Source organism: Leucoraja erinacea, chromosome 35, assembly GCF_028641065.1.
Source record: "Leucoraja erinacea ecotype New England chromosome 35, Leri_hhj_1, whole genome shotgun sequence".
Lineage (NCBI taxonomy): Eukaryota > Metazoa > Chordata > Chondrichthyes > Rajiformes > Rajidae > Leucoraja > Leucoraja erinaceus.
The window spans coordinates 15519627-15532549 of record NC_073411.1 but is presented as its reverse complement, the minus strand read 5'-3'; the positions used below and the strand labels follow the sequence as shown (position 1 = coordinate 15532549).

The window sequence follows — 12923 nt, the reverse complement described above, 5'->3', positions numbered from 1 at the left end:
GCACTGGTCACTGATCTCTGGATCCAGGCTGTTTCTGCAGAGGCGAGGATTTGAATCCCACCACTGCCCACTGTGTGTGGGTCAACCATAGAAAATAGGTGCAGGAGGAAGCCATTCGGCCCTTCGAGCCAGCACCGCCATTCATTATGATCATGGCTGATTGTCCCCAATCAATAACCCGTGCCTGCCTTCTCCCCATATCCCTTGACTCCACTATCCCCTAGAGCTCTATCAAACTCTCTCTTAAATCCATCCAGTGATTTGGCCTCCACTGCCTTCTGTGGCAGGGAATTCCACAAATTCATAACTCTCTGGGTGAAAACGTTTTTTCTCACCTCAGTCTTAAATGGCCTCCCTTTTATTCTAAGGCGGTGGCCCCTGGTTCTGGATTCGCCCAACATTGGGAACATTTTGCCTGCATCTACCTTGTCCTGTCCTTTTATAATTTTATATGTTTCTATAAGATTCCCCCTCATCCTTCTATGGAAAGGAACGAAGATTAAAAACAGTAAAATTCATGAATGGAGGATTGAATTATCTGCATATAATTATTCAATCATCCATTCATTAATTTTGTGAGGAAAATGAAACTTTTACACTACTCGTAATTTACTTAAACTTTATTTAAGCTTTAAGCAACTCATTTGTGTAGTAAATAACTTCAAAGCGTCTGGAAAATATTGCTGATTCTACAGGCCTCGCCGGCACCAAACCCCGCACATACGCACTCTGGAAAAGCCCCACACATACGCACACTTCATCTTTGCATCAACATTTTTAACCATATTTTGGTGGAAATACATGCCTTTTTATGCCTATCAACACAAGGCTTGTATTTGTTTAATAATTTATTAAAAACCAAGAGGGGGAGAGATGGCGGAGACCGATAGGCTGGAGAGAGAGGGCGGGGAGAGGGGGGAAATGTGAGAGGGGATGCAAGAGATGGGGGAAGAAAGAGGGGGGAGAGAGGAAAGAGGGGCAGAGAGATGGGCGATGAAGAAGGGGAGAGAGAGGGGGAAGGCAGAGGGTGGAGAGAGAGGGGGAGAGAGAAAGGAGAGGGGAAGTGTGAGGGAGGTGGGGAGGGGGTGGTGAGGGGAGGGGGGAGTGGGAAGGAAGAGGGGGGAGTGTTGTGTTTGATAAATCACTGGATTCAGATAATAATGATTCCCTCAGTAATTTATAAGACACATACACTCACGTAACGCCGAATATCCCCAAACACACTCACAAACTCCAAGTACACAGCAGAGCACGCCCCAGGGTGTTTCTACATGCACTAACATAAACCTGTACGCACTGGCAAACTCATCACAGCATGCCGCAGGATATCTCTTTCAAGATCACCTGGCACCATTCCCGACACGGTCTGAGGTTGCGGTTTTCTCACCAAAAAGGTGACCAGAATCATCCTTTATGGCATTTTTTTTTATCAGAGCAGACCACGCCACTGTTCCCTCCCCGAGCCAAACATAAGTCCCCCCCCCCCGTTTTACACTTTATTGATATCATGGAACCCACATTAGCACTCAGGTGCCTTCCTACAGGTCTTTTGAAGTGCTTTCCTTGCTACACCTTCACACGGATTCCCCAGTGGTTGCAGCTTGTGCAGCAGACTGGGCCATTCTCATGATTGCCGATCTCAAAGGGTTGGAGCATGAGGGGGCCTAACTGGAGACTGTAGTAATTGTGCGGTCTGTCGGGCCTGGAAGTCAGGGCATGGCAAAGAGCCAGCTATTCTGTCGTTACGAGAAGCAGCAGCATATGTCTCTCCCAATGCAGCAGAACCACAGGTCTGGGAGTCAACATTCCCACTCACATGTGGGAAGGCAGACTGTAGGAGTACTGTTACATGATTAAAACCTCTATCAATACATCCCCCCAACCTCTCTAAGCCAGAGGAAATAGTGCAAGCCAAAGCCTGAATGGCATCAGTCTGAGCCTCAATCAATGTTGTTATTGCAGGGCCCACAGACTCTTGAACATGAGGCTTCACTGCAGCATCTAATGTGTTGGCCACATTGTCCATGGTAGCTTGCAGAGTAGCAAATCCTTGTGGCAGAACACCACACAGTATAGAAGCAGACTCCTCTACACTCTCTGACAGGGTCAGACAGCTCCTGGACAGACTGTCCAAAGCTTCGAGTAACTGATGATGAACATGGAATATTTTTCTTTTAAATGCTGGACCACTCAAATTCAGATCTCTGTGTTCCTCCGAGTAACTCGATTCAGAGCTTGCCCTTCGGCCATCTGTCTCCTGCACTGTCCTTTCCATTATGGTCAGGTCTTGCTCACTATTACCGAATAATTCGCCCCGAACTGATCCATCTGTCCCATCTCTCCCACTGGAAACATTGAGTTCAGTGGTGTATTGGAAGGATGCAGCCACTGACAATGTATCTTCAGTCAAGTGATCCACCACCATCTCCTGCCCAGAAAGGCCCAAATAATGGGATACATCTGGGGAAGAAAAGGCAACAGTCAGCGAGTATTGAGAAGAGCAGGCAACACTGGTAAATATGAATCCACAGCAATCACAACATCTAAATCCTTTGGGTGCTGGAAATCCAACATAAAAATAGAAAATGTTAGAAATAATCAGACAGTCAGATGGCATCTGTGGATGGAGAAAAAGAATGCTTGAAATCAATGATCTTTCATCAAAATGGCAAAACTGATATGTTTTAAGATAATAAGGCAAGAGGAGCAAATAACGTTAGGCTAGTTAGTAGTGATTAACAAAAGATGACAGCACAAGGCAGTAATGGGATAAATTAAAAAGATCTTTCTACAGGAGACTCAAATGCCAAATAGTGACATTATCCGAAATTATAAAACTGAAAGTGCTCGACATCTGAAATAAAAATCAGAGAATGCTGGAAATGTTCATTCTTTGAAATTGTAGGTTTCAAAGAGAAAACTGGCTCAAAATTGGATTTCCCCCTGTACAATACACTGAAATACAACGTGCACAATTCCCAATGTCACAGCTGCAGCTTCATTCAGAAGCCTGCCTCTGGTGCTAGTCCTCAGAGAGAAAGGCATGATCTTCAACTGTAGCAGTTCGGCAATCAAGCAGGCATAGCAGGAGTGATGAAGCACAGCAACACACCCTTCAGTCCATCAAATCTACACAAATCATTTTCCTCTATGCTACATTTTCTTTCATTCTCACCACATTCTCATCAACCCCCCCACAGATTCAATCACTATTCCAAGCATTAGGGACTGTTTACAGTAACAAATTAGCCCACAACCCACATATTTGGGGGATGTAAGGGGGAAACCAATGTGGTTACAGAGAGAAATGCAAACTCCACACTGAAAGCATCAATGATGAGAAAGCGAATGGTATGTTAGCATTCATAGCAAAAGGATTTGAGTATAGGAGCAGGGAGGTTCTACTGCAGTTGTACAGGGTCTTGGTGAGACCACACCTGGAGTATTGCGTACAGTTTTGGTCTCCTAATCTAAGGAAATACATTTTTGCCATAGAGGGAGTACAGAGAAGTTTCACCAGACTGATTCCTGGGATGTCAGGACTTTCATATGAAGAAAGACTGGATAGACTCGGCTTGTACTCGCTAGAATTTAGAAGATTGAGGGGGGATCTTACAGAAACTTACAAAATTCTTAAGGGGTTGGACAGGCTAGATGCAGGAAGATTGTTCCCGATGTTAGGGAAGTCCAGAACAAGGGGTCACAGTTTAAGGATAAGGGGGAAATCTTTTAGGACCGAGATGAGAAAAACATTTTTCACACAGAGAGTGGTGAATCTCTGGAATTCTCTGCCACAGAAGGTAGTTGAGGCCAGTTAATTGGCTATATTTAAGAGAGAGTTAGCTGTGGCCCTTGTGGCTAAAGGGATCAGGGGGTATGGAGAGAAGGCAGGTACAGGATACTGAGTTGGATGATCAGCCATGATCATATTGAATGGCGGTGCAGGCTCAAAGTGCCGAATGGCCTACTCCTGCACCTATTTTCTATGTTTCCATGATTAGGATTGAACCCATGCATCTGGCGCAGTGATACAAAATGTCTAGTTGCTGCACCAGTGTACTGCCCACAGAGCAAAATATCAGCTACTGAACAGAGGTACACTTTAACTCAAGTCTGACTGGCATGTAGTCTGGCTTTCATTCCTTGTAAATTGTAAGCTGCACATCTGAGCTCCACTTTCATAGTCATAGAGTGAGTGTTGAAACAGGCCCTTTGGCCCAACTTGCCGACCAAAATGTCCAAGCTACACTAGTCCCACCTGCCAGCATTTGGTCCATATCCCTCCAAACCTGTTCTTTCCATGTACCTGTCTAACTGCTTCTTAAATGTTGGGATAGTCCCAGCCTCAACTACCTCTTCTGGCAGCTTGTTCCATAAACCCAGCACCTTTTGTGTGAAAAAGTTACCTCTCAGATTCCTATTAAATCTTTTTCCTCTTCACCTTAAACCTATTTCCTCTGGTCCTCGATTTACCTACTCTGGGCAAGAGACTCTGCATCTAATGAATGTTCATTGTTTATATTACTTGAGTGCTTACATTGAAGTTGAGAGGGGGAATATTTAAATGAGTTCTAAGGGGCAAGAGGTTCCACACGGTAGGTGGTGGACAAAGGGAACAAAGCTCCCATTATTGTTGGGAGCAGAAGGTACAATCACAGCATTCAAAAACCACGTGGATAGGAAAGGAATGGAGGGACATGAGCCAAATGTGATTAACATAAATAGATAGTCAGTTTGCATGGAAGAGTAAGGTTCAAGAGCCTATTTCTGATATGGAACAAGCTGCCAGAGGAACATGTAATGACAACATTTAAAATGCAGTTGGTTGCTGATGCGTGGATAGACAAGCAGCAGATGGAACTAGCTTATTACAGACAAATGGGATTGGTATGCAAGGGCAACACAGCAGCATGGACAGGTTGGGTCAAAGGACCCATTACTGTGCAGAGACAACAACCTGGCTGCTCAACACTCAGCTTGAGATATAACTATTCCCTTTTCCACTCTCAAATCCCGTCAGTAATTCGATGGCAAGCTGCTCACTTGTATCAAATCACTCAGTAATAAATGCTGATTTTATTAGCAAAACTAATACCCCATAAAGGAATACAAAACTAGAAAGAAGTAGATGGGCTTAGGAACAACATAATATTGTTTTTTTTGTCCAGTTCCAATCAAAGATGACTATACTGAAACGTCAACCAATTTCTATCTCTCTCTCACTTCACTAGGATGCTGTCTGCCATCTGAATGTTTCCAGCATGTTCTGGTTTTATTCCAGGGTGATCACACTGCCTGAGTGATGCTCAAGAACAGAGTAGGTGAGGGAAATAGGCAGACACCCTGTGGTCCTTGGCCTCCAGCCTCGCCATTCTCAATGCTTCTGCTGCTGTATATCTCAACGATGTCCAGAGCTTCCTGCTCCATCTGAGTGGTGGCTTGAATGGAGGGTGGCCGTTCCCCAGTACAAGTCAGATTCCTTGCTTTGTGTGCCAACTTGTCCTGTGGAAAGAGTGGCAATGAGTTAGCATATGGTTACTGTAATAATTATGGTGGTGTGAGGCAGCTTCACGTCATATGTATGGAAGGAGTTGCACAAGGTAGCCAAGGTGTTTGCTTGCAGACAGGTGAAAACATTTAACTATTGAATGGGAATTGTACAGTTACCAGGTCGAAGCTGAATTATACCTGTGGTGAAAATGTTTGGTGAGCTTACAATTAGATCGAGCAGAAGGTAAATCTGTGATTGTAAAAAAGACACGTGGATGTAGGGAGAAAAGCGCAGGAGCATGTCTATTCAATTAAATCATCACTGATCTGAATCTTAACTCCATCTTGCACTCCCATTCAAAAGGCTAAGAATCTCAGTTTTTTAATTATTAATTCAAAGAGGGATGTGCACTTAAAGCACCTTTCATGAGATCAGGTCTTACCAAGGCACATGACAATCAATTACATTTCTTTTGAAGTGGAGTCACTGCCCTAACATTAGAAATAATACACCTTAAATGCATACAATTCCCCAAAACAGCAAACATTAGCAGATCACCTACTGAGAAGTAGATATTGAGCCAAACAGAAATGCCCGTTGCCTAGACTCACTGTCAATGAACCTGGCTAACATCTGTAACTGCTCCAGGGGGTCAAAGAAGCATAATGTCAACCACTGAGTTGGGCAGTAGAGGATATCAAAGAGCCCACAGTGATCAAGCCTCACTCAGCCAGTATATTGCTGGACCCCTTCCATCAGAACTCCTGGCACTGACTGGAGAGGAGCACCTTACCTCCTGTTAGAGCTGGAATGTATTTTTAAACTGTTTTAAATGGCATCTGATACATTTTCTAAAAGTGCGGTGGGTAAAACTAAATTTAAAAAAACACCATAACATTTAAACAATGAAAACCTATAAAAAAAGTACAACATAACAAATATTTTGTTCTCCTAATCTCTAGGGGCGAACTACCAACAAATGAATAAGGTATGTGAAGAAAGGAACTGCAGATGCTGGTTTACACTGAAGATCACCACAAAGTGCTGGAGTAACTCAGCAGGTCAGGCAGCATCTTTGGAGAAAAAAGATTGGTGATGTTTTCATTTGGGATCCTTCCTCAGACTCAGGGGAGGGAACTGGTCGTAAGTAAAGGTCAGAACAAAGCAGGGTCGGCAACAGGCGACCAAGGAAGGTTGGAGCCCATAATGGCCCATTTTTGGCTGAGGAAGAGGTCATAACACAGGGGTACAAGGATGTGAACAATGGAACTAGGAGGACGGGAAGGAGAGGGAATGCAGGTGTTACTTGAAATTAGAGCAATTCTCTAAGTGAGCTTTGAGAAAATAGAGGTTCACAAAGGCATATTCCTCAGTTCATTGGACAAGTTCAAGAAGTCTCGCACATTTTGTTTCATCTCTAACCTGTATCCATCTGCCTCCCCTAGCCAATATTCACTTATTACCTGCCTCAATTTGACCCGCCCCTCCTCTCTTTCCGCTTTCTCCTCTTCCCCCCCACCTCTCTAAGATCAATCTGAAGAAGGGTCCCGACCTGAAACATCACCTATCCATGTTCTCCAGGGATGCTGCCTGACCCGCTGAGTTACTCCAGCACTTTGCGTCTTTTTTCCCCCAGGATGTAATTGCTTGCAATATGCAGACTGCCAGAGGCCCCCTTCAGACATGTCAGCAATTTAGCTCAATAATTTTTTGATGTATTACTTTATGTGATGCCATTTGCTAACGTATGTGACATTTTGGTTCACTTTCCAAAGAATGGCCCAGATGCTGCCTGACCTGCTGAGTGTTTCCACCATTACTAGCCTTAGCTTGAGGCCTTAAGCAAAAAAGAAGTTGCTACCACTGACAGGCACTTCTGTATCAATTCAGATGATTAAACAGAAATCTCTGAACCCACAATCTCAAGTCACAAATTACTGTTGAATTTTCAGGATGGTTAAAGGCCTAGCTCTCATTACGTGGACACACCTGCTTGTTGTGTGCTTTCCCATTAAAAAAGGTTTTCCAAGTGAAAATCAAATCTTTTTCAATATCTCAATTAGATAATGCCTCAATTTTTGTACACAATAATTTATTTAAGCAATCCATCATTTTACTTTTGTTGTATTTATCAAGTTTACGAAACTGTAGTACACTCTCTCCAAGGACAGAGTACTTGAATGCTTGCAGTCACTTGGTTTCTCCCCAAGCCTGGGCTGCTCCATTTAGAAAGCATTCTGTTTGCTCATTGAGGTCCATGCGACTGATCTAATTTGGAACTACACCCTTTATCTTAGCCCATTTATTTACTCTGCTAACCTCCCTTTGTAGAGCAGAGGGATCTAGGAGTGTAGGTACATAGTTCGTTGAAAGTAGCGGCACAGAGAGATAGGGTGTTGACGGTGGCTTTTGGCACATTGGCCTTCATCAGTCAAAGCAATAAGTATAGAAGTTGGAATGTTATGTACAAGTAGTTGGTGAGGCCACATTTAGAGTTCAGCTATTTATAGGAAGGATGTTGTTAAGCTGGAAATAGTGCAGAGAAGATTTATGAGGATGTTGCCAGGACTTGAAACCTGAACTATATGGAGAGGTAGAGCAAGCTAGGTCTTTATTCTTTAGATGAAGAGTGATCTTAGAGGTTTACATGAGCTAATGATAAAGATCTCGAAGGATAGATGCGAAAAGTATTTGATGAATACACATAACTGTTCTATTAATGCAAGACATAATTTAATTCAATTCAAATTATTACATAGACTATATTATTCAAAAACGAGGTTGAATAAATTTTATCCAAACGTCTCTCCCAGATGCGATAAATGTTTGTTTCAAAACGCTAATATAACACATTCATTTGTAGGATGTACAAAGTTGAATAAATTTTGGAGTGATATATTTGATATATTTACAAAGCTTTTCAAGTCAAGAATAGAACCCAAAACGGAATGGATTATATTTTTGGAATAATAGGAGAAGATACCAATTTAAATAAAGATCAAAATGTTTTTTTTAATTATGGGTTAATAATTGGAAAGAAATTGATACTTAAATTTTGGAAAAATACAACCACACCAACTGTTAAAATGTGGATTAGGAATATGATGGACATAGCACGCCTTGAAGAAATGAGACTCCGACTAATAGATAAATATGACCAATTCTTAAGGAGTTGGTCTCCTTTCATCGACTTTTTGGAATCATGTGATGCAGCGGTACCGTAAAGATTGCTGATTTCAGTTCATGACGCGGATAGATCTACATCTCCGAATACAGATTTGAAAAATTCTCTTTTAAGGGGCCTTCTCTTCTATTGCTTCTTTCCACTTTCTCTCTTCCTTTTTTATTTTTCATATACACACTTCACGTTTTTCTACTCTCTACCATCTATTTTTCCACTTTTTCCTCTTTCTATTGTTTTCTTTTTCTTGTCCTGCTTACTTCCTTCTTATAACATAAAACTAGAGGTTGTACATAGAATGGATTACGGTATTACATAGTTGGCACCTAAAATTAGGTTCCACTGTACTGTTTTGTGCTGTATTAACTTCTAATAAAATAAACAAAAAAAACAACAACAAAAAAAGAGGTTTACAAGATCATGAATACAAGATGTGTAAGAAGGAACTGCAGATGCTGGTTTAAACCGAAGATAGACACAAAAAGCTGGAGTAACTCAATGGGACAGACAGCATCTTCAGACTGAAGAAGGGTCTCGGCCCGAAACGTCACCCATTACTTCTCTCCAGAGAAGCTGTCTGTCCCGCTGAGTTACTACAGCTTTTTGTGTCTATCTTTCGGTGAATGTACAGTCTTTTACCCAGTCTAGGGGAAATCACAAACTAGGGAACACAAGTTTAAGGTGAAAGGGGAAAGATTCAACAGGAGCCCAAGGGGCAACTTTTTCCTCACGGAGGGTGGTGGGTATATGGAATGAGCTGCCAGAGGTGGTGGATATTCTAACAACATTTAAAAGAAATTTGGAACGGTACATGGATAGGAAAGGCTTGGAACATTATGGGCAAAAGGAAGGCAGGTGGGACTATTGTAGATGGGGCATCTCACTTGGCATGGCCAAGTTGGGTCGAAAGGCCAAGGGGGGAAATAAGAAATATTATGGCTAGGTTTAAGATGAGATAGGGAAGTTTAAAAAGAGATTTGCAAGGTTTATTTTAATTAAAGAGTGGTAGGTGCTTGGAGTGCCTGCCAGGGGAGGTGGTACATGTGGACACTACGTCAACATTTATGAGACATTTAGACCAACAAATGAACAGAAAAGGACAGAGGGATACATATCATGTGCAAGCAGATAGGATTAGTTAGATTTATTTTTCTGCAGACAGTAAATAATTGTATTTGGTTCAGAATGTTTTGTAATCTGTTCCTGACAACAGAACTTGATTAAGTCCTCAGCAAACATGAATACATATTTCTAATGATTTACTCAAAATATTTCTAGATGATTCGAAAGGCCGAAACAAAGTGCACACCTGTGTTGTGGTGAGGCTGTAGTTGGAAAGGGGTGGATCATTAGAAGTCTCTAATTCTAATTCATACTTACTTTCTGCTGCTTTTGAACTCATTTATTAATGCAAACACTAAAATATACAATACAGAAAAAGGCCATTTGACTCACTGTGCCTATGTTGGCCAAACGTAGTGTCTAATTATTCAAATTCTACATGTCTCTTTTGTTGTCAATGTTTCTTGTGACTAAATTTCATTAAATCCTTCTGGAGGACCATGAAAGTAAAACTAACACGTCCAACATATTAAGCTAACACTGTTAGTTTAGTAAAATAATATTATAGAGTAAAGAAGAGCAGAGCAAACGCATTGAACATGGTTTACCAACATTTGCTCATCATATTATGTAAAGGATATATGGTCACTGGAGGTGCTCAAATCAATTACAAGTACCAGAACTACGTTATATTCAACAAAATAGAATGAATTGATGTTCATCTGTGTATTATTTCACGTGTGAGGAAGAGCAACATAAATACAAAGTAGACAAGAAAAAGTCAGCATGGGATTTAAGGAAAAGTTATTTTATCTAAAGTTTGGGAGAATACCAGGAGAATCTGATGAAAGTTCATCAACTTCATACACCAACTCCACAGATGCTGCTCGACCTGCGAAGTGACAATTTCCAACATGTTCTGTCCTCAAGAGCATATTTTGGCAATGCTCAAACACGTGGGTGGGACAATTGACAGATTAGTTATAATGAGCGTTAGCGTTGCTGGAGAATGCAGACCAGCACGATGTGTAAGGGCCGGATGGCCGGCGTTTGTATTGGCGATGTGAGCGAGTACTCACCCTGGCCGTGCGGGTCAGGTCGTTGAACTTCTTGCGGCACTGAAGCCATGATCGTGGGGTTCCGCTCTGTAAGTTGACACCGATCGCCACCTCCCTCCACGCCTGGCGCAGCGTCTGTCGCGGCATCTTCCTGCCGTCTGCGGGGAACAGCAGCTCCTTGTGGGCCCGCACCTGCTCCACCAACACCCGCAACGCAGCGTCACTGAAGCGAGGGGCCCGCGGCTCCGCCATCCCGCCCGGACAGACAGGGCGGCTAGACTAGACTAGACGGGACAGGACAAACCCGGACAGGACCGGACCAGGCGGCTAGACTGGACTAGACTGGACTGAACTAAACGGGACCGGGCGGCTAGACTAGACTGGACTAGACGGGACCGGGCGGCTAGACTGGACTGGACTAGACTAGACTGGACTAGACTAGACGGGACCGGGCGGGAACGGACAAAATGGGCGCCAGATTTTCCTTCAAACTGGCGTTCGCTGCGCCGGAAGTCCCGGCTGGTCTCGCACCGGAAGTCCCGCACTCCAACGCCGCGGACCAATGGGAGCCCGGCCTCAAGTGCGCCGGGCCAATCAGGGCCGCGTTCCCGGGTCTCGCCCCGAACCCTTGACCCTCAGTCTGGTCTAAATATGGTTTTTGTTCTGGTCCATTGTGTGTCCGCCCAGTCCTGTCCTGCCCACTGTTACTCCAGCATTGTGTGTCCGCCCAGTCCTGCTCCACAGGGGCTGCCCGGCCCCACTGTTACTCCAGCATTGTGTTGTCTACGGCTTCAACCAGCATCTGCACTAGAGCAAAGATCCTATAGCAGAGCGAGACGGAACGCGTAGTACGGTCATGGACCCATTTTAGCAACCAGCCTCCGCCATCTTGCTTCCGGCCAAAGATCGGATCTTTGCTTCCATCCGCTTATCTTCGCTTTGGTCTTTGACTTGGGCGGGGAGAGGGGGTGTGCGGCCCGGGGAGAGGGGGTGTGCGGCCCGGGGAGAGGGGGTGTGCGGCCCGGGGAGAGGGGGTGTGCGGCCCGGGGAGAGGGGGTGTGCGGCCCGGGGGAGGGGGTGTGCGGCCCGGGGGGAGGGGGTGATCTTTGGTCAACATCATCAGAGACCCACACCAACCTGTCCACACGCTCATTTCACTCCTGCCATCGAGAAGAAAACTGTAACGTTCAGGTTCAGGAATAGTTTCTTCCCTACCGCCATTAGACTATTAAATACTACATCCTCCAAATAAGCTCTGAACTACATAGATTTGGGGTAATTGGTTTTGTCTTTTTGCACTATTATAGTTAGTTTTATGTTTATGCATATATGTGTGTCGGTATGTATACATATTTGTGTGTGTGTATATATATATATATTTACTGAACTTTTGTTTGTTATATTGTTCACCGGGTGCTTTGTTTATACATTCTGTCGTGCTGCTGCAAGTAAGAATTTAATTGTTCTATCAGGGACATACGAATATAAAATACTCTTGAGTGTCTTTAACTGTGTCTGGGGCTCAATAGACAATAGGTGCAAGAGTAGGCCATTCGGCCCTTCGAGCCAGCACCGCCATTCAATGTGATCATGGCTGATCATCCCCAATCAGTACCCCGTTCCTGCCTTCTCCCCATATGCCCTGACTCCACTATTTTTAAGAACCATATCTAGCTCTCTCTTGAAAGCATCCAGAAAACCTTCCTCCAGCCCCGTGAGAAAAAGTGTTTCCTCGTCTACATTCTAAATGGCTTACTCCTTATTCTTAAACTGTGGGCCCTGGTTCTGGACTCCCCCAACATCGGGAACATGTTTCTTGCCTCTAGTGTGTCCTAACCCTTAACAATCTTATATGTCTCAATGAGGTCCCCTGTCATCCTTCTAAACTCCAGAGTACCAGCCCAGCTGGTGCATTCTCGCAGCATATGACAGACCAGCCAGCACGGGAATTAACCTTGTAAACCTACGCTGCACTCCCTCAATAGCAAGAATGTCCTTCCTCAAATTAGGTGACCAAAACTGCACACAATACTCCAGATGTGGTCTCACTAGGGCTCTGTACACTGCAGAAGGACCTCTTTGGTCCTATATTCGATTCCTCTTGTTATAAAGGCCAACATGCCATTCGCTC

The 12923-nt window shown here is 43.8% G+C and overlaps 1 protein-coding gene across 1 annotated transcript; it reads right to left on the bottom strand.

Moving 5' to 3' along the window:
• Nucleotides 1-605: 605 nt before the first annotated feature.
• Nucleotides 606-11432, bottom strand: LOC129713430 (uncharacterized). Its single transcript, XM_055662483.1, has 3 exons — nucleotides 10814-11432; nucleotides 5343-5502; nucleotides 606-2460 (listed from the first exon to the last, which is right to left on the bottom strand). Exons 1-3 carry the CDS (start codon nucleotides 11042-11044, stop codon nucleotides 1640-1642), a joined length of 1212 nt encoding a protein of 403 aa, XP_055518458.1. The 5' UTR covers nucleotides 11045-11432; the 3' UTR covers nucleotides 606-1639.
• Between the last annotated feature and the right edge of the window lie 1491 nt (nucleotides 11433-12923).

Excerpts from the sequence above, each read along its gene's own strand:
- LOC129713430 (XM_055662483.1), bottom strand. The coding sequence starts at position 11,044 with ATGGCGGAGCCGCGGGCCCCTCGCTTCAGTGACGCTGCGTTGCGGGTG. Across the intron at positions 5,503-10,813 it reads ACCTGACCCGCACGGCCAGG|GACAAGTTGGCACACAAAGC; the intron begins GTGAGTACTCGC and ends CTCTTTCCACAG. Across the intron at positions 2,461-5,342 it reads TGGAGGCCAAGGACCACAGG|ATGTATCCCATTATTTGGGC; the intron begins GTGTCTGCCTAT and ends TTTCTTCCCCAG.